This window comes from Setaria viridis, chromosome 3 (assembly GCF_005286985.2).
Source record: "Setaria viridis chromosome 3, Setaria_viridis_v4.0, whole genome shotgun sequence".
NCBI classification, from domain to species: domain Eukaryota; kingdom Viridiplantae; phylum Streptophyta; class Magnoliopsida; order Poales; family Poaceae; genus Setaria; species Setaria viridis.
The window spans coordinates 7038582-7060573 of NC_048265.2; the positions used below are offsets into that span (position 1 = coordinate 7038582).

At 42.8% G+C, this 21992-nt stretch overlaps 1 protein-coding gene and 1 pseudogene across 1 annotated transcript; both read left to right on the forward strand.

The window, feature by feature from the left end:
• The first annotated feature begins 11238 nt into the window (after positions 1 to 11238).
• On the forward strand, positions 11239 to 17529 carry LOC117850137 (uncharacterized). The gene is made up of 16 exons (XM_072292618.1): positions 11239 to 11382; positions 11891 to 12302; positions 12390 to 12511; positions 12741 to 12883; positions 13174 to 13382; positions 13640 to 13698; positions 13777 to 13871; positions 13958 to 14060; positions 14165 to 14259; positions 14329 to 14391; positions 14515 to 14590; positions 14690 to 14798; positions 15554 to 15666; positions 16528 to 16586; positions 16665 to 16773; positions 16856 to 17529. The coding sequence occupies exons 2-16, from the start codon at positions 11912 to 11914 to the stop codon at positions 16988 to 16990; spliced, it is 1881 nt and encodes a 626-aa protein (XP_072148719.1). The 5' UTR covers positions 11239 to 11382; positions 11891 to 11911; the 3' UTR covers positions 16991 to 17529.
• Positions 17530 to 18733: 1204 nt separating this feature from the next.
• On the forward strand, positions 18734 to 21961 carry LOC117847860 (uncharacterized; annotated as a pseudogene).
• The last annotated feature ends 31 nt before the right edge of the window (positions 21962 to 21992 follow it).

The window sequence follows — 21992 nt, forward strand, 5'->3', positions numbered from 1 at the left end:
TGGCACCTGTGGAAGGAACGCAACGCGCACCTATTCCACAACTCTCCCTCAATGGTGCATCAGTTGCTGATGAGCATCAGAGAGAAGGCGGAGCTCTGGATTCAGGCGGGAGTACACCGGTTGGAATGTTTGAGGGGAGAGTGATAGGGTTAGCTCTTTGGTTGTCTTTTATTAGTACGCCATTGGTGACTAAAGCTGTGCCTGAGCTCCGGCTCATTGTGTTGTAAAACTCTCTTTATTTCCGTCTTAATAGAATGATGCGCAGCTCTACTGCGTATTGGGAAAAAAACATACTCACACTCCTGTTAGCTCGCTGGGTATTTTCAAGGTCGAACAAGCATAGGAGAATTGGAGGGTTGAACTTTGAGAGAGTACCACAAGAGTTTGTTTTGTTTTGTTTGGAGGTGAAATGAGCCGGAACCTCGAAAATATAGTGATGCCCCCCCCCCCAATATTACTCATACTATTTGAAAATGATAGTCTTTTGTGAATTTACTTACTTTCCATTCTAGTTCCAGCTCCGACGGTTGAGGAGAACTGTTCTATCCATCCTAAATTGTAGTTTGTTTAGTTTTTCTACATGCATATCTTTTACTATGCATCTAGATATAGATCATGTATAGATATGTAGAAAAACTATAAAATGGAGGGAGTAGTCATCTAACATCGGACTAAAACCCCTTTCTCTTAGTTCTAGCAATCTTTCTTTTTCTCGATGATACACAGGTTATGACTGGACGCACCACATCTGCAGAAATCATATCTAACATTATCATTTGTCACATTGATTTGAACCGTAAAAAGGCAGTGAGCGTCATGTCACCAACACTTGAATAGAATGAGCAAGCTTGCGATAGTGCTGGTGAAGAAGTCAAACTGTCAAAGCATGGGTTGCGTGAGCTATATATATCAGTAGTTGCTGGTACATGGAGAGGGTCGGGTGAGTGAGAGGAGAGCAGGGAAAGGGAAAATAATGTTCGTGGAGACCAGGCCTGTTCGAGATAGAAAAGGAACAAATCGGAATAGAGAGAATTCCTTTATTAAAAGAGGAGATATTCAAACATTAAAATTTATGATACTAGCAAATTGGCAGTTTTCGAAAACCACAAGGGACCATATGGAGGGAACAAATTGCAATGGCGAAGGGAAGGGGTCTTGCAGGGGCAGAACCCCCCTATATGATATACAGTTTCCATTGAAAATTTTGAATTTGATTAAATTTTTAAAAAATTTAGCATTGTTGATCTAATGATGAAAAAAATGAATTCCTGACTCCGAAAGTTGCGAGAGGAAAGTGCAAAGACTGCTGCCCTACTCTACTCCGATCCTCCATCTGCGCACAAGTGTGTGCAAAAAGCTCTTTGGAACGGCAGGCAGGCACTAGTTTATGCGAAAGGCGTGCACACGAGGCCGAGTGCACGGCCGTGCGTGTCACCAACTCGCGTCGAGCCCATGATGGCCACTGGCGCCCATGATTGACCATGGCTTCCTATATCCGGAATGTTCACATGCCACATTGCGTGTGCACGACACTACAACCTAGAAAGAAGAGAGATCTTCACATTTTATCTGCTAGCACTACAGTGGAAGAGAGAGAATGAGGGCAATTCTGAATTCTCCCGTAGACAATGTTTGTCCTTTGAATGATTTTATTGCGAAAAGATCACACAGGGAGAGTACACTGGCTGCACGGGGATCGGAGAAGCGAGCGCAGACGCAGAGGCTGCCGGTGGCCCTGCCTTTGCCGGGCCTAACCTGAAGTCCTGACACGGTTTATGCTGCCTGTACCCTCTAATTTATCGCCATTGAACGCCACACGTACGCAGAGAGACGCCACCTCTAGACTCCAGCTAATTTACGAGAATCCCAGTACGAGAATCCATCAAGATATGAATGCGCATTCACCATCTGTACTCTCTGCAGCAAAACGCCCTGGCATTTTCATCCGTTTTACACTTGGAGTAGTGTTTTTTCTATTCCAGCCTTTCCTTTTAAACATATTTTTGCAATCAGACCCTTTTTGCACGTGCCATGCTACCTTGCATGTAATGGGATCGCTGCTGAACTTGCAGCCTTGCAGGTTTGTCACGGAGCTGTGTAAAAAGGGTTTACTTTTATAAATTGTATCTTCGTAGGCTCATTTTTAATCTAGTCCATCAACCCGTGTTCCCGCACAGGCTAATTTTTTTAAACATTATTGTATTTAAAAATTACTTAGAAACTAAACTCCTAACTAATAATCAAAATTATTTACCTACTACTCTCTTATTTTTTCAATACTTCAACATAATACTCAAATAGATGTGTACTTACCTTTATCCAGTTATGAATAATTTTTAATTAGTAATTACTCCATACACTTTTTTATCCACATTCACAATTTTTTCATTTTGTATCGCACCTCCACACATTATGTTTAGCATAAAAATCAATATTTTACGCACTTCCTCACATACATGTATAAATAGTCTACATGGTGACGCCCATCATGCTTATATACCTTAATTTATTATTTCTATATCATCAGTGATATAAATAGGTAATTTAATTAGAATCATATATTAGTTTACTTTTGAACATTTCTATATGATGCTTACGAAGATAATTAGATTAAGATTTAGGTATTTACTTTGGTTACTTTTAATAATAATATATGTGGGTAACTTAGATACAAATTTAGAATGACATTTTAAGTTATGCTTTTATAATAATATGCATGAGTAAATTGGATGAAGATTATGGGTTCCTTTAGATTATTTTTTATAATGGTAGAGCTTGGTAATTTAGATATAGGTTTATGGTTTATTTAGAATATTTTTATGATGTTAGTGGTGGGTAACTTTTTGAAAATATAATAGACCAATGACTATAATTATTAGAGTTTAGAGGATTGATGTTTGATGTTTCTGATTTTTGTGAGAATTTTTAGGATTTGAATTTTTTTCTAGCATGTCTCGTGAGAACTAATTGGGAGTCTCCAGTGGAAAAAAATGAGGCAACACTACTACAAAACTGTTACCTTGAGGTACCTCTCATTTGTTAAATATTCGAACATGATACTTATATAGATATATACTTATTATTCTCATCCGATTGTGATAGATTTTAGTTAGTAATTACTCTATAATATTTTTAGACATGTTTATACTCTTGAACTTTTCACTTTGCAACACAGGTATGCGCTTGAATTTGTTTCATGGACCCTAAGTTTGAGCTATAATTTTAACATAGAAAACCATGTTCTCAGCACTTTCTCTATATCTTTAAAATGGTGAAACACATCATGCCTATAAACTTTAATTATTATATTATATATTATTATACCATACATCAATAGTGTAAGAGATAGACGATTTAGAATCATATATTTACATATATTTTAAATAAGGTCATTTGGATTAGAATTTAAGGTTACCTCATGTTATTTTTAATAATAACAAATTTAAGGGGTTACTTTAAGTTATTTTTTAAGTATTAGTTGCGGGCAATTTAGTTGTAAATTTAGGGGGTTATTTTAAATTATTTTTATAATGGCATAAGTGGGTAATTTTGATGAAGATTAGGGGTTACTTTAGTTTATTTTATATAATGACAGAGGTGGGTAACTTCGATATAGATTTAGGGGTTATTTTAGACTATTTTTATAATGGCATAGGTTGGTAATTTTTTAGAAAACATAATAGATCCAATCGCTATAATGATTTTAGTCTACCGATTCATGGCTAGATGTTATGCTTTTTTGTGAGAATTTCTAGAATTTCTCTGTTTTTCTAAAGTGTTCACTTATGATTCTAGGTGGCTTCACCTGGAGCCTTTCCAATTAGTAATGGTAAGATAGTTTTTAAAAGGTCAAAGTATTGAAATGCTTTCTTTTTTCCTCCTTTTTATCTAGGTTTTTCACAGCCACCTTAAAAGATGTTTTTTCACCTTGGAAAGCAAAGCTAGCGACGTGTCCTGGCAGGATTGACGATGCCTCCTCGTGCAGAGACTGACAAGTCAGAGGGGCTGCTGATCAGAGGAATTTAAGGATCAGGCCACCTCAAATAATTGCGATATTTAATGAGCTACTCCTAGTACCACGGCATCGGGCAGGACTGTCACACATGCTGGTCGTTAAATAATCCGCATGATTAGATAAAGAAGCATGTGCAGTGCGGTTGCAAAACCTCACACATGCTCGATCTCCTTGTTGCCTAAACAATTCTTGCAGCCTCCCAGGTGAACTGTCGTCTTTGCCCAAAGAGCAAAGCATACCATCATGCATGCAGGAGGCTACTGTTACTCACACTGTCAGACACATGACGACTGCGGAGCTGGAATAACACGTGTAAATATATATATTTGTGTCGGTTCAGGAGAGTTTGGTAAAAGGTTGCATTCAATTCTCGTCGGTGAAGCATGTTCATCACTTTGCAGAGCACTGCTGAGGCCATGCGTGCTTCCCCGACCCCAAAAGTTGGAGGATGTGTCGCTCGTTGGAGGCCAAGCAAAACAGTGCCATATTGGGAGGCTGCACTGCTTTCGTTAAGCGCCTTGTTGCTTGGAAGTTGTAAGGGTATGGATATCGATCAGCATTTTGTTTAGGAATTTATAGTAATAAACATGGGTATGTATATATTATATATAGCCTCCAAAAGATTCCCACACTAAAGTAATTCTCCGTATTTTTTTATAATCATATTTATATATATCATAGGAGTGTTTCTTAGAGTACATGACGATGATCCCGACTTGTTACTACATAAATTAATCCTGATAGAAATCATTCAGTAGAGTCCATATTTCTTGTACCACCGCAACAGCCTCTTGTCCTAGCATCAGCTTAGAGCCCTGTTTGTTTCCGCTTATAAGCGGCTTATCGGTGGAAATAAGTGAGAATCCCGCCAAACGCTTTGCTTATTTCCACCGATTCTCGCTTATGTGGTAAGCCGCTTCAGAAATTTGAACTACGAGAAGCGAAAAGCGAGAAGCGAGAAAATCTTCGCTTAGATTATAATCCAAACGTGGCTAGGAGAAGTGTTTGACCTAGATCCAAATGCTCTGTTGGGAGAAGGGAGGTCAAGAGAGAAAGAGAGAGGGAGGATGATAAGGTTGCGGGGAGGACGCGAGGAGTCAGGTAAGCTCGGGAACTTAATACACTTTGAGTCTAATTCTATAGAAGATTTGGATCCGAGACCAAGTAGATAAGTGAGACGAAGTGAAATTTAGGGGGTGTTTGCACTCAATGTAAGTCTCGGCCGATGGACAGCAAACGAATTAAAAAAAATAAGAAGAGCGGTCAGCCGATAGTAGTACTGGCTATATTTCAGCCTGATGGAGTTAAAATTGCATCGGCCGATTGAAATAAAAAATAGTGTCGGCTGATCCTTTTGCGTGATGAAATAAAAATATCTCTTCATCTCGGTTGATGAAAAGGTGTGGCTGATGGCAAGTCCGATGGGGTTAAAAATGCATCGGCCAATTGAAATAATAAAAAAGAGGGGAGTTGCATCGAGCTGATTGATTGCTTGGCAATAAAAGAAATAGTATCGGTCGATTGACTGCTTGGCAAAAAGCATCGGCTGATTACTTGGCTAATAAGAAATTTGCATCGGCCGATTGGTTCAAGTAAAATTGCATCAGCTGATTGGTTCAAGCAAAATAGTATCGGCTGCTTATAGAATGTATCGGATATTAATTTCGAAGTATGAAATATTCATACTTCGAAACTGGGGACCTGTGTTGACAACAAAAGCTTGCTGGTTACTGCACCAAGTTTTGGTGTCAACAGACTAATCTGTAGTTTCTACTGCCAGCAAAGCTGATGGTGTTTTTTATATTTCAAGAGGAGTCGACGTGGCTTTGGATATTGCAATCAGATGTCATTAGCTCTGAAGACAAGCATCGGACTTCTATGATTAGTTTCGGAACATGAAGCATTCATACTCCGAAACTAGGGAGCCTTTGTTGACACCGAATCATCGGACTTCTATGATTAGTTTCGGAACATGAAGCCTTCATACTCCGAAACTGGGGGCCTGTGTTGACACCGAATCATCGGACTTCTATGATTAGTTTCGGAACATGAAGCCTTCATACTCCGAAACTGGGGGCCTGTGTTGACATCGAATCATCGGACTTCTATAATTAGTTTCGGAACATGAAGCCTTCATACTCCGAAACTAGGGGGCCTGTATTGATACCAGATTTTAATCGAATCCCTTAATATGGAATATGAGGCCATCGGTGTCATATGCGACTATTCTTTGCATGCGTATATATATTGGAAGGTACTAATCAATATGTGAGTTGATCAAGGAAAAATCTGGCATCGTACATGCAAGTTGGCTGAAACAAGCAAGGCATATTAGAGGCTCACGTGTGGAAGAAAGAAGGAGCAAAGACCTAACGGCAGTACGAAAAAGAAAGCTTAATTAATTAGGACTTTACGTAAGGAAAGTTAGAGTCCGTGTATCTTCATATTTCTTTTTGTTTAGATATTTCGTATCAGGTAGTTTTTATATGGTTCCTTCTAGGAGTTGTTAGTTCAGAGTATAAATATGTACCTCCAGTTATTGTAGAATTATCACACGATCAATAATACAATATATTTACCTTTGCCTTTCGGCTTCACGCCATTGCCCTAGGAGTAGAGTAATGTAGCTTCTCGACGAGTTCCTTCTAGCAAGCTGGGCTGCATCAACCTCGATCTCCGGCGAGCTGTAAGTTCCGTCACCAGGTGTTCTAGGCTTTAACCACCGGACGCATCGCTGTGGTTTCGTCTAGTTTCATCTACCAATTATCGAGTATCTTGGATCTTTGACTTACGGCGCATCACTTCTGTCTCGATCTACGGTATTCACCAGTTATCCCGCCTTGATTAAGATTGCGTCGGCTGATATTTATCTGTTCTATCGTCTTGCCGTTTACGACATATTAATTGTTATTAATTCTGTCGGAATAGACGATAGATCTGTTTTTAATAGCCTGTTGCATCTTAATCTTGGTTACCCCTCGAATGCCATCGGAATTGAGTTTCATTGTGATTAGATTCATCGGCTGGCGGGGTTTAGACTGACGTCCTGCTGAGTGTTTCTAGGCTGCAACTACCGGGCGCATCGCTGTGGTTTCGCCTAGAAATATTGGTGGTGACGTTAGTTTAGATCTCATCGGCTTGTGGCTCTGGCTATGGTGGAGCAATAACTCGACGACGCTCTGTCTCCTATCGGCTCTCTAGCCGATGGTTATCACATCAAGGATCATATCGGCCCGATCGGCCGACTCCATCGAACTTCAAGAGCTCCACCTTGTCAGTTGAATGGTCAAACTGACTGGCACACCCGCGCACACCATGCGCGCCGATTTGAATTCTGCACTGGAGTTAAACAGATCTTCCAGGTCCTCATGTGGTGATGCAGGGTCCACCACCGTCAGGATTTTGCGCCAACAACTCCACTTCATGAAAATTAGCTCTACTCCACCAAATAAAAAACTCGCAGCCAAACACGTCTAGCTCCACCAACTCCAGCTCCAGAAAAAAGGTGGAGCTAGGGGTCAAATCCACGTTTTTTTGGATTACCTTAGGGGGTGCTCAAAAACACAAGTTTCTAACATCCTCGTGGAGTTGGGGTTATTTACCCACCATTACCACCGGTTACACAATAGTTCATTTCTATTTTTTCTATCCCCTCCCTGTCACCGTTTCCTCCCTCTGCCGCTCAGCCCGCCGTGGCCGACTCTCCCCCAACCGCCAGACCGCGCCACCCTCGACTACCGGACTACGCCACCCCTGACCGTCGGCACCTGCTGCCGCCAGCCCGTCCCCGACCGCTGGACCCTGCCGCCCCCATCGCTGTCGCCCGCCATGGCCAGCTCGCCCCCCGACTGCCAGAACGCGCCACCCCCGACTGCTGGAAAGGGCCGGCGGCGGGTGAGCTCCCCTGGGCGCCCTCCATGGCCGGCGGGGGGAGCTCCCCAGGCGTCGCAGCCGGGACCCATGGCCAGTGGGGGAAGCTTCCCAGGCGCCGCGGCCGGTGCCCATGGCCAACAGGGGCGAGCTCCCCTGGGCAACGTGGCCGGAGCATAGGCTAGCGGGGGTGAGCTCCCCTGGGCATAGGCCGGCGGGTGCGAGCTCCCCCAGGGCGGCGCGTGCGGGCTGCAGGACGCTGGCCGAGCTCAAGCTCCGTGTGGTTGCAGGCGAGCAAGATCCCATGGCTGCTGCTCTTGCGATTTGCGAACAAGAAGAAAGAGGAAAAAGCTAGCTGAAGCCTGCTGATTGCTTGCTCGTGTAGATGAGGTTTGTTTTCATCGTCATTTCTGATTGATGATTGATGAGCAAGATTGTTCTACATTTCGCAGGATAATTTCTCGTAATACATGTAGCACTGTCTAAAACTGAGATGAGAAGAGAAGAGAAGAGAAGAGAAGAGAAGAGAAGAGAGAGGAAGAGGAAGAGGAAGAGGAGAGGAGAAAATAGAAGAGTATGACATGTGGACCCATTCACTAAGGACAAAATAGATTATTCCTAATAAGTTCTCATGTTTCTGGAGCTGGAGCGCTGCAATTAGCTAAACACGTACAACAACTCCATGTTTTCTTGAAGTTGGTGGAGGGAGCTGCTAAAAGATGAAGTTAGTGGAGTGGAGCTATTTTTTTTTTAGTGGAGTGCTAAACACCCCTTAATGCAGGCGACGATGAGGCTTGTCACTACTTATGACCAAGATACAAGGGACGGGCCTTGTTACGACCATGATCTGCCTGACTCAAAGGTTTATGGGCAACGTGTATTGGCAGTGGCCCATCACTAGTAACTAGTAGTAAGTAGTAAGTTTTCAGTGATTCTGCAATATTTGTCCGTCATCATGGTTGACCGGATTCACATATTAGTGTAATTTTTAAAATTTTGGTCAATCGTAGGATTTTTTTTGCCAATCCTAGCATTAATTTTGTAATTGTTAGATTAAATGGTAGCATTAAAAAAATAAAAAATCTCAGGTATTTAGCACTAGCACTTCCAGTTCCAAAGCATAACACAAAGCTAGCCATTAGCTGGACTCTACCACTAGACGCATTTCCTTTTCAGCATCATCGATCGCTTTCAGTTCTGCCGCACTAGCATCTCGCTCGCATGGCTTAATGGCTAGCATACGCAAGAAGCTACGGGCCACATCTACAAACACTTGTTAGCATCACATATCTCTGTCCATATCTACAGCGCACTGGTTCGATATATAATCGATGCCTGATTATGCATGCATGCTGAACGAAGCTTAATTACCTAGCTAGCCGTGTTCTTGACGACAAAGAAGTGCTTCCAGAACCGGTCAGGGCGTAGCTTTCCTCCAGCTATTTTCGCTCGTTGCGTGCAGCTGGAGGGCACGATGAAAGGCGCGTCGTGCTCGTGCGCGTACGCGCGCATGTGCACTGGCCACGAAAATGGAGGGTGGAAAAGGATTGGATCATCGGCAAGCGTCAACCAGCAGTGCATGGCCGTCGTTGTGCACAGGATTGGCAGTTGACAGCGATCACTTGATCGATTCCCTGTATCTTGTTCGTTACGGGTGTCGCCATCCTCCTCTGCTGCCATCCGCGCGCTGCCAGAGTGCCAGTCGTGACAGGAACTGGGGTTAGGACTTAGGACCTAACAACCCTAGGCTGAATGGCTGATAGCCCGAGGAAAATGATCGATCGAAATCATCCCAAACGAGGCCTGAAAATCGGAGGCGATCATGATCGAATCCACATGCATGCGCGCAGCCAACTCGCGCTATTCTTCGATCGGTTGCTCACGGTTCCATCGGCAATCATCATGTACCGGCACGGCAGGTGCTGTTGTCGCAAGCAATCTAGAAATCAAACCGTCTGCAGCAGCGAGAGCAGAGCAGGCCGTCAGTAGCGGTTGCTGCGTGCACGCACGTACGCTCGGGTGCCAAACTCGCCGTCCGTCCGTGACCGCGGTCGATCACAGGTCGTCTCAGGGCACGATCTTCGAGGACGATCGACGGGCGTGCGCCTTTGCCTTGGTCACGGCAAGGGCCTGAGTTTTCGGTTGTTCGTTGGGGGCACGCCTCATCACGGGGATCGCCGATCGGGATCGACCACCCCCTGCTGCTGCTGCTGCTGCTGCCAGTTGACTGCAACGACATGCATCAATGCGAAACATCGTGGCATGGCGTCCAAGGAACATATGCTTGTCAGCAGGTGGTCTGCCCTCACCCAAGTGAGGAAGGTGTGGGCCACGGTTCGTTAGCCCGCTTTTGTGGCAGCGTGCATCTGCGTGGCCTTATACGTGCAACACATGTGCAAGGTTGTTGGCTGCGCCAGTGCCACCGGTGCAACATCATAAGCCATCTCTTTCTGCGCCACACACCTGTTGTCCTAGCACGTTAGGCGGCAACCACCGTGCCATCTTTGGGGCACAACTTGCGACGCTGCATCGGTTCTGGGATGATGGCACGTTGGGCATGCGCCAAGACACTGTTATTTGGGTTGCCACTTGCGCCGTATGTCCTGCTGGAGGTCGGTCCGTATATGGACAGGGGTAGCAGTTTCTAGGTGCATCCAAAGCTAGGTAGCCATCACGGCCAGGCCTAGATCACGTGGCGACAACAAACCAATTAAGTGAATCCTCCACCGGTAGTTAGTAAAATCCCGAGAAACGAAACAAAAAAAGAAATCGGAACCGATATACTCTAACTGGTTATTTATTTAGTTTTCGGTTTGTAGTTTGATTTTCAAAATGACCACTTTGACCAACTGTTGTTATTCCGGTTTTTAATCTAAAAGATAATCGGATATTCTGAATTTGTATAATCTCATTTCTAATGTGTCTTACTGTTGCTTGAGTGCCTAAAATGATCGTCTGGGATTTTGTATAGGTTCATGTACATCATTCTTGCAAGCTTGTGCCATTACTTGCTATATCTTTTCCCAATCCGAGGGTTGTTGCGTAGGCATGTAGAGATCCGACTGGGATTATAGTTTAATTAGTTTCAGGATTGGCTTTTAATATTATTTTTAAGAATGTTTGGATTTGATCGTGCAGTGTTTAGCAACTACGTGTAATAATAATAGACTGATGTCGAAGATTTGTAAAAATAAAAAGACCGATGCGTCCTGCTTGGGGCTGAATTGCGAATGGGCCAGATGGTCACGTGGTTTCTTGGGTGGGCTTTTTGCGCTGCTACGCTCCAACTTTGGGCCCGTTGCCTCGTTCCAATACTGGGCCAGCCCGACACAACGAGCAAACCTGCGAATTCCCGAAACCACCCTTTTAGCTCTGCTCCGCCTCGTCGGCTCTCACCAATCGCTCTGCCGCCCCGGCCGGCTCGCCTCGCCTCGCTCTCCTCCCCGCGCAGGCGAGCACTGTTCCCAGCGGCAGCGGCGCCGCCACCTCGCAGCCAGGTCAGCTTATCGATCCTTCCCCTTCCCATCCCATCCCTTCCTCTCCTCTCCCCTCCTCTCCTTCGCGCGCCTCTCCGGTCGGTACCCGCGTCGGTCCGTTCGAGATCGCCGGGCCAGCGGCTCACGGGGTTCATCCCGATCCGAGCCGCACCCAGACTACCGCGGCCATGGCCGCTTCGTTTGCCTGCATACATGCTACACCGAGCACTTCGGATTGGTTTCTCGATGCTTTTAGAATCATACGCATAGAAATCTTCTACAGCGTAATTGGGATGTTCACTTATCTTACTTCTACTTTCAAGCACGGGAGATACTTAGTTTCACATGACATTGGTTCGAAATGAAATGCTTCAGTGAGAGTAAGTAAAGCTGAAGTGAATAAATTCTCCGAACCTTGTTAAGACAGATATTGTTGTCAGCATAGAGTCACATTGTCACTTCCCCATTTTCTTCTTTGACCTGTGGCTGACCTGCTCTTGAGTCATAACGTCTCATTTCACATTTGTAGTGATACTGACACTGGACTGCAATGGAGAACGTCCGGTATGCCGAGGAGCTCGTGAGGGAGTTTCTGGTGTTCAGGGGTTTCACAAGTACGCTGCAAGCATACGAGTCAGAGTTGTCTACTGAGATCGGCAGGAACTTTCAAGTAGATAAGATCCTGGATTTAGTATTCTCAGAGTATATAGCAAAATACCAACTGGATAGGTTGGTAGGTCTGTTTACCTTTTTCAAGCAGTGTTTCACATCACCTGCGGACACAGAGTTGTTCTCGACCCTTGTTAAGTTGGAGCTGTCAGTATTAAGGTACTATGTTATCAACGCTTTGAAATCTGGAAGACAAGACAAAGTAGTAGAATTCTTTGGTGAAAGCAGCAATTATCTGATGCAAAAGCGTGAAGATTGGCTGCCATGGTTCGGTATGTGTTCGTTGCCTTCTTTTGCCTACATTACTTCTGCAATCTACAGTATTCTAATGCTTTGTCAATCTCAATAACATTATGCAGCTATTCCGTATATTAAGAACCCAAGCTTTGATCCACAGTTCCGTGTATATTTCTCCAAAGAATGGTTGGACACTTTGGTTCTTTCATTTAGGAATTTCTTGAGTGGGATATTCAATGATACTCATATCCTTTTATAATATATTCTTTGCTGTATTCCTTCCTATAGGTGGTGGGATGTTTTTAACCTTTTACAAAATCTTCACTGCCATTGACTTATTTGTAACCTTATCCCCGCTCAAGTTGATCGTCAATGTGATATAATAATTGTTTGTGAATGTTATTTTCTCTAGTAGGAGCTGACTTTGACACATTATTATTTTCTGCTACACTGTTTTGTCCTTGACTTTTCCACGGATCCCAGCTCTGTTGAGAATTAGCACTGAAAAGAATACCATCAAATCCCTCAAGAACGACATAAAGCAACTGAATAATAAATTGGCAGAGCTCCAAGCGTCGTTAGAGGCAAAAGAAGATGAATTATCTCAGTTGAGAAGGTAAACCTCTCTTGCCTGCAAAATTACCCTTTCGTCTCTTAATGCATGCAAAGCCTTTGTAATTGGCATATGAATTCTTCCACAAATTGACAGCAACTATATTAGATTTGATGGGGTTAAGTGGATATGTGCGTGAAGTGCTCTAAAATTAACTTTCCTATGAAAGGTTATATCTCCTTTTAATATTGAGCTCGGTTAGATTGTGAGTGCTAAACACCAACATCGACTTATGTGCACAAAATTAAACATTTGCACGCATCCTCTAATTATGTCTCAACTTATAAATACAGGAACTCCAGTGGTGCTGGTTACGGAAACAAAAATTTAGTTGGTACTAGTACAGCTGGTTTCCTTCTTGAACAAGAGATGTCAGAAAATTATGAAGAATCCTCAGCCTCAGGTAACGTGATACAGGGTTTTGATTCACGGTCTTCAAGTTCAGTGAAATCTTCTTCAGGAGGTGGGAAATTGCATGAATCTTCTGAGATAATCCATACAGGTGGGTTCTTCGCACCTGTTTTTTTTCATGTGCTTGTACCTGTGTTTGCCATGTTTTTATGTAGGGTAGCCAGTAAATAGTTGTGCTCACCATCATGCATTCTAATGCTATCGTAGTTTGGATGACTTGTTTGCATGATCCAACATATTTTCCTATTTGATATTCTTCAGTGCTTCTATTGTGTTAACTCTATGTATCATATAACATTCCCCCCTGTATCTTTGACCTGGATGCATAATATATCTCTTTTGCTGCAGAAGATGAGCAGATTTTGTTTACCGAGGAAGACTTTCCTGAAGTGAAAGTGGATTTTCAGGTAAGCTACAGCGTGTACCCCACTATTCTATGATCGCTTTCTGCAGTTACCTATATGACTGATTCGACTTGCTAACAGGAAACGTTTTTAGGCCATAACAGTTCGATTAGCCAATGTCGATTTTCTGCATCTGGCTCAAATATTGCTAGTTCATCAATCGATGGTACAGTTAGGTAATTCTGCTATCTGGAGTAGCTTCAGTTTAGCTGCCTAACTGAACATTCTGGATTTTGACCTGTTGATCTTACACTTTTGAAAGGATCTGGACGCACGATTCGTCAACACCATCATCCAAAAATGCCACTATATACTGCGGGGCTGAAGTATGTGCACTTTCTTGGGAATGCAGATCTGATAGATTGGTATGCCTATATTGGATTGTACCGCATTAGTATCTTTCCATCACTCCAAATTTGGTTAACTTGTTTAAGACTTCTGTTTTGTCACCCATTTTTCTTGACCATAGCTGCTCATAGGCACAGCTAATGGAGGAATTAAAGCTTGGAATGCTGATGCAAAGAGAGTTGTTTGCGACCTAAATACATCAAGAGATTTTCCAAGGTTGTAACCTATAATCTGCTGGTTCCTTGCTGAAAATGTTCCACTAACAAAACTTTCCATTTCATGCAGCATCTTAGATTTGAAATGTAGCCCTGTCGAACCTGTGTTTGTCTCTGCAGCTGCATCAAGACGGTAATGTTTTAGATTTCACACTTCATGTACTTGATAAGAAGTCCATTGAATTATTATATGTCATGTACCTTGTTCTCTAATAGCACTGCATTATTATACTTATTTTCAGCTTATACTTTTCAGGCATGGATCAACTGTTTTTGAGAGAACAGGATTTGCAAACTTGACTGTGTGGCATATGAAAACATGGAAGCCATTGGTACTTCTTTTGCTTTCATTCTCTTCTCTTGAAATTATATGTATTGTTTAGCCAGTATCTTTCCTAAATACTTTTCTCTGTTTTTCTTGTATTGTGAAGACAGTCCTCCCTCTTGGTGAGGATCCACCTGCTATTACTTCTCTTTGCTTCAATCACAATGGAAAAATCTTGGCAGCTTCTGCAACAGATGGAATGATTCACATGTTTGGTATCCTTTTTTCATGATATTATTTTATCATCCCCATCAAGTTATCTGCTCTCTGTATTTTATTCTGGGTCTCTCTTCCTATCATCCTGATTGATTCAGATGCTCACTTATTTGGTACTGGTATTTTGTTCTTAAGATACTCGTACATCCTGTTATTGGTGATCCATCGTCCAGCTGCATGAATCTGACCAGAACCCAATATTTCAAAAAAAAAAACATTAGGCGTTAGGCAAGCGGTCAGGCTCCGCCTAGCGCCTTGGCACTCCTAGGCCCTAGTACCTTTTTTCACTCAAATGAAGTAGTGCCTTGTTCAATAAAGGAATATGGCATATTACAACAAAGAATTTGACATTATCATGCATGCATAAGTTCCATGATCATAATTCATATTCCTCCATCTCTTATTTGTCTCATTTTCATACATGGATCAACTCCTAAACCACTGTAGGTGCAAACACACCTAGACAAAACACATAGGTGCTAGGCGAGGTGGTGCTACTGTGCATAGCGCCTAGGCGTCACCTAGCACCACCTTTTGAAACAGACCCTCAACCAGAATTAAAAGAGCTTAGCTAGTTAGCAAACATCAATATTTGCAGTTTAGAAATGAGACAGCTTATTGGTCAAACGGTTTTGGAAGTTTGCATCATTTTTTGCTCCACCATGCTTGAATTTGCTTATGTTGTTTGCATGACATTCCATTTCTTTTCATTTTGTGATTATCTGAGCCTATCATCTTCCTTAACTGCAAATAGACATGTCTGCTGGTCTTCAAATTACGGGATGGCCTGCTCATGATTCCCCAGTGAGCTCAGTTCTTTTTGGACCAGCAGAAACTAGCATCTTCAGTTTAGGCTCAGATGGAAAGGTATATAACGTTCACCTTTTCCCTTTTAGTGTGTTGATGCAACTAGTCATATCAATGAGATAAAAAACATTGAGTATGCAGTTGGTATCCCAAATGGATTGCATGGTGGGACCCACAGCAAGTGGTTGTGAAATGTGAACTCTTTCCCATCAGAATGTGATTTTTTTTTTGTGGTTTAGAAGTCTTATGGTTTCTTGACTTGTCTACCACTAAACTCACAATCTGTTTAAACTATCATCCTCACTGTAACAAGATCAACAAAATGTTATCTATGTTGCATGTATCGTGACTGCTGGAATAATACTAAAATATTCAACAGGAACAAATAGGAATACTACATCAACGATCAAAAGGTACTACCGGAATTATGTGTTGCCGTGTATCATGAGAACAAACCAAAAGTACTACTGAAGAATACTACTAAAAAAACATTGAAAGGTGCTAACTGAACTGGCCAGATGCTCTAGGAGCCATTTAAATTGATGTAGATTTGGTCACTGGGAACACGTTAGTTCAAAAGGATCGTGAATGATGCTCGATTTACAGCACATATGCTTAAATCTAAATGTGCTCTTATATTTGGGGTGGGCTGACATCATCTTTTCTTTTCTAGTGGTTGGGATTTGGGTGTTGTGACGCCCTACTAATAACTGTCCGCACATTAGATTATTCCATGGTCAGATAACCTTAGTATTCCACAATATCTCCAGTTATCAGCTATAAACAAAACAAAAGTTGCAACATATTTAATAATATTATTTTTCTTAGTACTAATGTGGATTCTTTCATACAAATATTTATTTTATGATCTTTCATTACTTTGCATGTTTTCAGCCCCTTTTAACTCTATTCACTTTATAGATATTTGAATGGAGCTTGCACAATCAAGGTCAGATTCTTTGGTCAAGAGATTGCAGCAGGTGAGAACTTTAGTGATCATTAGTGAATTGTTATGACAGTTGAATTGCTCATTCTCTTACCTGTGCTTCTATTACCAGATTTTGCAATCCAGAGAGCTTTAACAAACGAATGCATGAGATTGCACTGGATTCTAATGGCAAGAGGCTGCTGGTTACCTCTGGTTTGGTTCGGGCCCCAATATATCAGGTTTCCACCACTATCTGCAATTGTCCCAGGTATTTTTTTTTCAGAAACGGGTACCGATGCATTCATCTGCAATTTCCTGCAGGTGCAAGGCCATGAAAGTGGATTGAGGACATTACCTCACAGTTCTTCTATCACAAGTGTGGATTGGCATCCAACACTGCCAATGTACATCACCGGGTCTGCAGACCACTCCGTCCGGGTCACATCTATTTTATGATACATATAAAGCAAGGTCATTTTGAGATTTTGTCATTGTCTGGCAATCAGAGATATTATTGCGGAAAGCGACTAGTGAAGCTTGTGGTGACTACCTGTTTCCCAGCAAGCAATCATTTTTATCGACAGTCTCATCACTGTGGGAGGCTTTTGGTGAGACAACATTTTTTCTGCATGGAAGAGTTGTGTTTGTATTTTGTAGCTGAGCTGTACACTTTGGAGAGTTCCAACGTTTTTTTGTTGTAATACGGAAACAGGTATAGAATTCTGTGAACGTTTTGTATACACAGTAGATTGAATTGTTACATCAGGTTACTTCCATTACTCGAACACGTCTCATCTTCATCAAAAGCATAGAGAGGATCAATGCCACAAGATTTCAGTCTAATAGTGGCTGTTTGTCAGTAAGGAACACAGGATGATTGTATGATACGGTTGCTGTTCATCATAATTCGCAACATTGGAGGATTTCATGTTTCATCTGAAACTAACAAGTTTGTATGAACTCATTGAGGTAACATTGTTCGCCATTTGGATTCAGTTTGGGTTCTATGTTGCAGTATATGTAATGGAGCGCATCTTTCGCCATGTCATTCGTATCTGCTCAGTTTTGTTTGGTGTGTAACAGGCCATGTGCCTGATACACGCAAGTTGTCATAGCGTCTCTTTTTTTTTTTAGCACGCTCTAACACTGTCCCTTTGTTACCTGACCTGATCGGTTTTCTTGCTGAAATGAATGTGAACAGCAGAGTTGAATTTGAGTTTGTTGGACCAGCACTGCTCGTTGCCTTTGATTGAAATAGAGCCCAGTTGTAACTTGTAACAAATGATGAAAATCATAGCTAGGTGATTAGCTAACATAATTCGTAGAGCCCGTGTGATCTCCAGAGTCCTGATTGTTTATTAACATGGCGTGCCATTTCTGATGTCCCTATACTACAGCAGACTCGATAATAGAGCTCAGTACTGTACGCTTGCGACATGTTATCCAGAGGATTTGCATCTACTGGACACTGGTTACTCCAATAATTTGATCATCATATCTTCTAGAATCCATGGACCAGGGGGAAGAACACAACAATTAGGTAAGACTATGATTTCCCATCTGTGAAATCTGAGGTTTTTCTTTTTTAAGGTAATCGATACCAAAAGCTGTCAAAATTCCTTTCACCGGCATATCAGTTGTTCCTCTCCAAGGATGGTAAGAAACTGACAGTAACAGCAACCTCGTGAAGTTGCAATAACTAGTCGCCTAGCCACCACTGCTGCATTACATCCAACGGTTAATTGCAGATCGTGACCGCAGCCCATGCTGCCACTTGGAACCTGCTTGAGCTGGAATTCTGAACCAGCGACCACAACCGATCACCTAGCCACGACTGCTTTATTACAGCCATCAGTTCTTAGCTCCAGAATACTTTTAAACATTATGAGTAATTAGCCTAGTTTGTTGAATTTTAATTCCAAAACTGAGAAAGGTACATGTTATATTTTTAAGAAAAATGGGTTGATCTTCACTTATTTTATCACCAGAAAAGGTTTCTTAATTTTTTGAGGTGATTTCGTTTCGTCGGCGACTGATGGAATGGAAGTGACGGAAATCTCAAATAAGAATGGAATTTAGAACTTATCAGCATTAAATAAACGAGAAAAAAAATTGCATTAGTAGGGCCGTGGCCCATCCACCCCTCTCCAAACCTCACGTGGGCCATGGGCTTCTTTCTCTCCTGCCCAATGAAATCGCACCTCTCCTCTCATTTCGGTGGAAGTTACTGAAGACTTGAAGAACTGATATCCTCATGAGTCGATCCACCGCCTTCTCCCGCGCCGCCGTCCGGCGAGATTGATGCGGCAACAACTCGCCATTATTATTCCGACGAATCACTCCGTAAGTTCGATCCATTCCTCCGCTCCTGTTCGATCTCATTCCCCTTCAATCCAACTCTCCCTCGAGATTTTTCTCGCAAACTCTTCTCTGACGCAAGGAAGCTGTCAACGTGCAGGGCAGGCCAGATGCTCGACGAAACGCCCGCGAAGAAACCCAGGCTATGCTCCGCCGGGGATACGTCTTGCGGCGACGCGGCCGCGGCCGCTGCCCCGGTGGACCGCCTCAGCGCGCTCCCGGACGCGATGCTGCACCATGTCATGTCGTTCCTGCGGGCGTGGGAGGTGGCGCGCACCTGCGTGCTCTCACGCCGCTGGCGCCACCTCTGGGCCTCCGCGTCTGGCGCCTCGGCCGCCACCGCTGGCCCCCCGAGGGGTTCGCCAAGTTCGTTTACCGCTTCTTGCTCGAGCGTGAGGAGTCCGCGCCTGTGGACACGCGCCAGCTGCTCTCGAGCCCCGCTTGTGGAGACCCGTACTGGCGGCTCCCGAGCCCCTCTTGTGACGGAGACCGGGTGGATTACTCCAGTGATGATGTTGATATGTGGATCCATGCCGCCATCAAGCGCAAAGCCCGCGTCATCCAGCTTGCTAGGCATCCAAAGGAAGAAGACTGCCCTCAATTCGAGCGCGTCAGTATTGCATCCCGCCACCTGAAACACCTGATTTTGTCAGAATCCTTCTTGAGCGACAGAATGCTAAGACAGCTCTCTTCTCAGTGCCCTTGTTTGGAAGTCCTGGACCTCAAGGTTGCTATCTGAGAGGCCATGAGATATCATCTGCCTCTCTCAGGAGCTTAACCATTGTCAAATGCAGTATTCAGGAGAATCTCACCATTGCTGCTCCAAACCTTCTATCGCTGTGCTGTGTCAAGCTGTACTTCCGAGTTCCCTTGTTCCAGAATATGGGATCCATTGCCACGGCCACTATCGTGCTTGACGACTCCTTGCATGTTGGTTATGAACACGAGCCTAAACTCACCCATGAGTCTGCACATGATGGAGGCAGTGACAGTGACTGTTCACTTGAAGATGAACCTAAATACTGTAGTGATTCCTGTAGCGATGCAAGTACCTGTGAATACAATGAGGTCCTATCTGATAATGAGGATGAACAAAGCGATGACCATGGTCAGGGCCAAGATCGCTGCAAACACTGCAAATGCAATGGCGACCCATATTGGATCAAACGTGGCTATGGTCGTCGGAACGGATTTGGTGATGATAAGATTTTAGGTGGCCATAATGTTCTTCACAGTCTATCAAATGCCACAAGTTTGAAGCTATTAGCCGATGCTGGGGAGGTATGGCTTTGAGTAATGAGTCTTGTTTACATCTGGCCCAGACCCCGTTATACATGTTATGTGATACTTTTCCTTAGTATGGTGGTTATTTTGCACTATAGTATTAATATTGGCACAATTGACTTGAGTACAAACAAACCAAAATTAGCAGAATAGTTCTAGTTTCTTCTCCTGTTATCAAGTACTGTAAGGTAAACTGGCTGAATATTTAAAATGTATAATCTCATTGTTTCCCATTTTTTAAGTAAATTTTGCAAAACTTAAATTTACTGTCGAAGCTACCAAAGAAGTATAACTTGTACATTATGTTTCAGATACCAGTTAGGCAGTTACAAAACATTCAAGGGCTAACATTCTTTTAGGATCTACAACCCTGTCTCACTTGAGGTCACTTTACAATATTTGCTCATGAGTCATATGCAGATACTGGAGGCTCACTCAGTCGGTCCCTTCTGCATTTATTTGAGTCGTGGGGACATGTTATCAGGTGGACTGATGTGCAGAGTGGTTTAACTCAACAAACTTTTCGACACACTCAAAATTCAAACTAAAATTAAAGATGGACTCCTGTGTAGCTTACTCCATCTTTTATGATTGCATTGAACAATTGCTTCATTTTCCATGCTGTAAACTCCAGTGGTGAGGTTACATATATTTATTGCAATAGTTTGGTTATTACCATATGTTGTTCATACCATTTACCTTTTTTGCATATCAATAAACCAGTCTGAACCCCATTACCTGTTTACTACCCCAAAATGGTTGTTCATTGGTGTGCTGTGTTATTCTTCTTCACTATGCACTGAATAAATTCACTTGTATGTTCCATATGAAGGTGATTCTGAACAGGGAATTGAAAGCACGCCCAGTTTTTAGCAATCTGAAGACACTGTCCCTTGGTGAATGGTGCATGGCTGCTGACTTTGATCCGGTAGTTTTCTTCCTACAGCATTCCCCTAATCTGGAGAGGCTTTTTCTTGAACTTAAATTGGTAAGTATATGTAGACATCCGATGAATATTTGTTGTGTCTTTTTTTAATGTTTCATTAATAATGTTATTGTTCCGGAAAAAGTATGATGACCCAGAAGAGGAAATGGAAGACAATACCAGGCTAGTGGGAGGATCATTTGTTTGTGCACACCTTAAATTGGTGAAGATCAAATGTTCAGAGTATGAAACAAGAGTCCATTTGTTGGCAGAGTTGTTCAAGGCCAATGACGTACCCGTTGAGAAAATATATGTCCGTCAGCAGATCACCTGTGAGTCATATATTCTATTCATACTCTTATCTGTTAGGCATTTCCAATGTCAGGCAGTCCTACTGTTACTATACGTTGCATGGCAATGCTATTCTGTTTACTTGAAGTTCTTCTTTATGCATACTTGGGGTCAATGAACTCGTGTTTTCTTACATTTACACCAGGCCACTACATCGAACCATGGTAGCATGAAGCATTGAAGCCAGATGGAGGTAGCCATGCTGGAACTGCTGTTCTGGATGCGTACATGTCATGTCATGTAAGATGTGATGATCTCGTTTATCTTTGCGGGCAAGAAACTGCGGCTTTGTTCCTTAAAAAAAATGGTGCCAAACTGACCGACGACATGCCAGCAAATCTGTTTGGGATGGCCGTACTTTAATGGGATGGTTTGTGTAAGAAACAAACGACGAATGTAATCGTAGTTAAAGGTTCAGTTCATGGTTGTCGCAGACTTGAAGTTGCAGTAAGAAATAGTGGAGTGGTACAACAGCACTTTGTGCCGTTAAATCATCAATGCTTGGTTTTGATTTAACACTCTACAGTTATTAAGCAGGAT

What these genes read in the sequence shown, in the direction of transcription:
- LOC117850137 (XM_072292618.1), top strand. Translation starts at nt 11,912, where the DNA reads ATGGAGAACGTCCGGTATGCCGAGGAGCTCGTGAGGGAGTTTCTGGTG. An exon ending in AATGCAGATCTGATAGATTG is followed by an intron (nt 14,061 to 14,164) that starts GTATGCCTATAT and finishes TCTTGACCATAG; the next exon opens with CTGCTCATAGGCACAGCTAA. An exon ending in ACATCAAGAGATTTTCCAAG is followed by an intron (nt 14,260 to 14,328) that starts GTTGTAACCTAT and finishes CATTTCATGCAG; the next exon opens with CATCTTAGATTTGAAATGTA.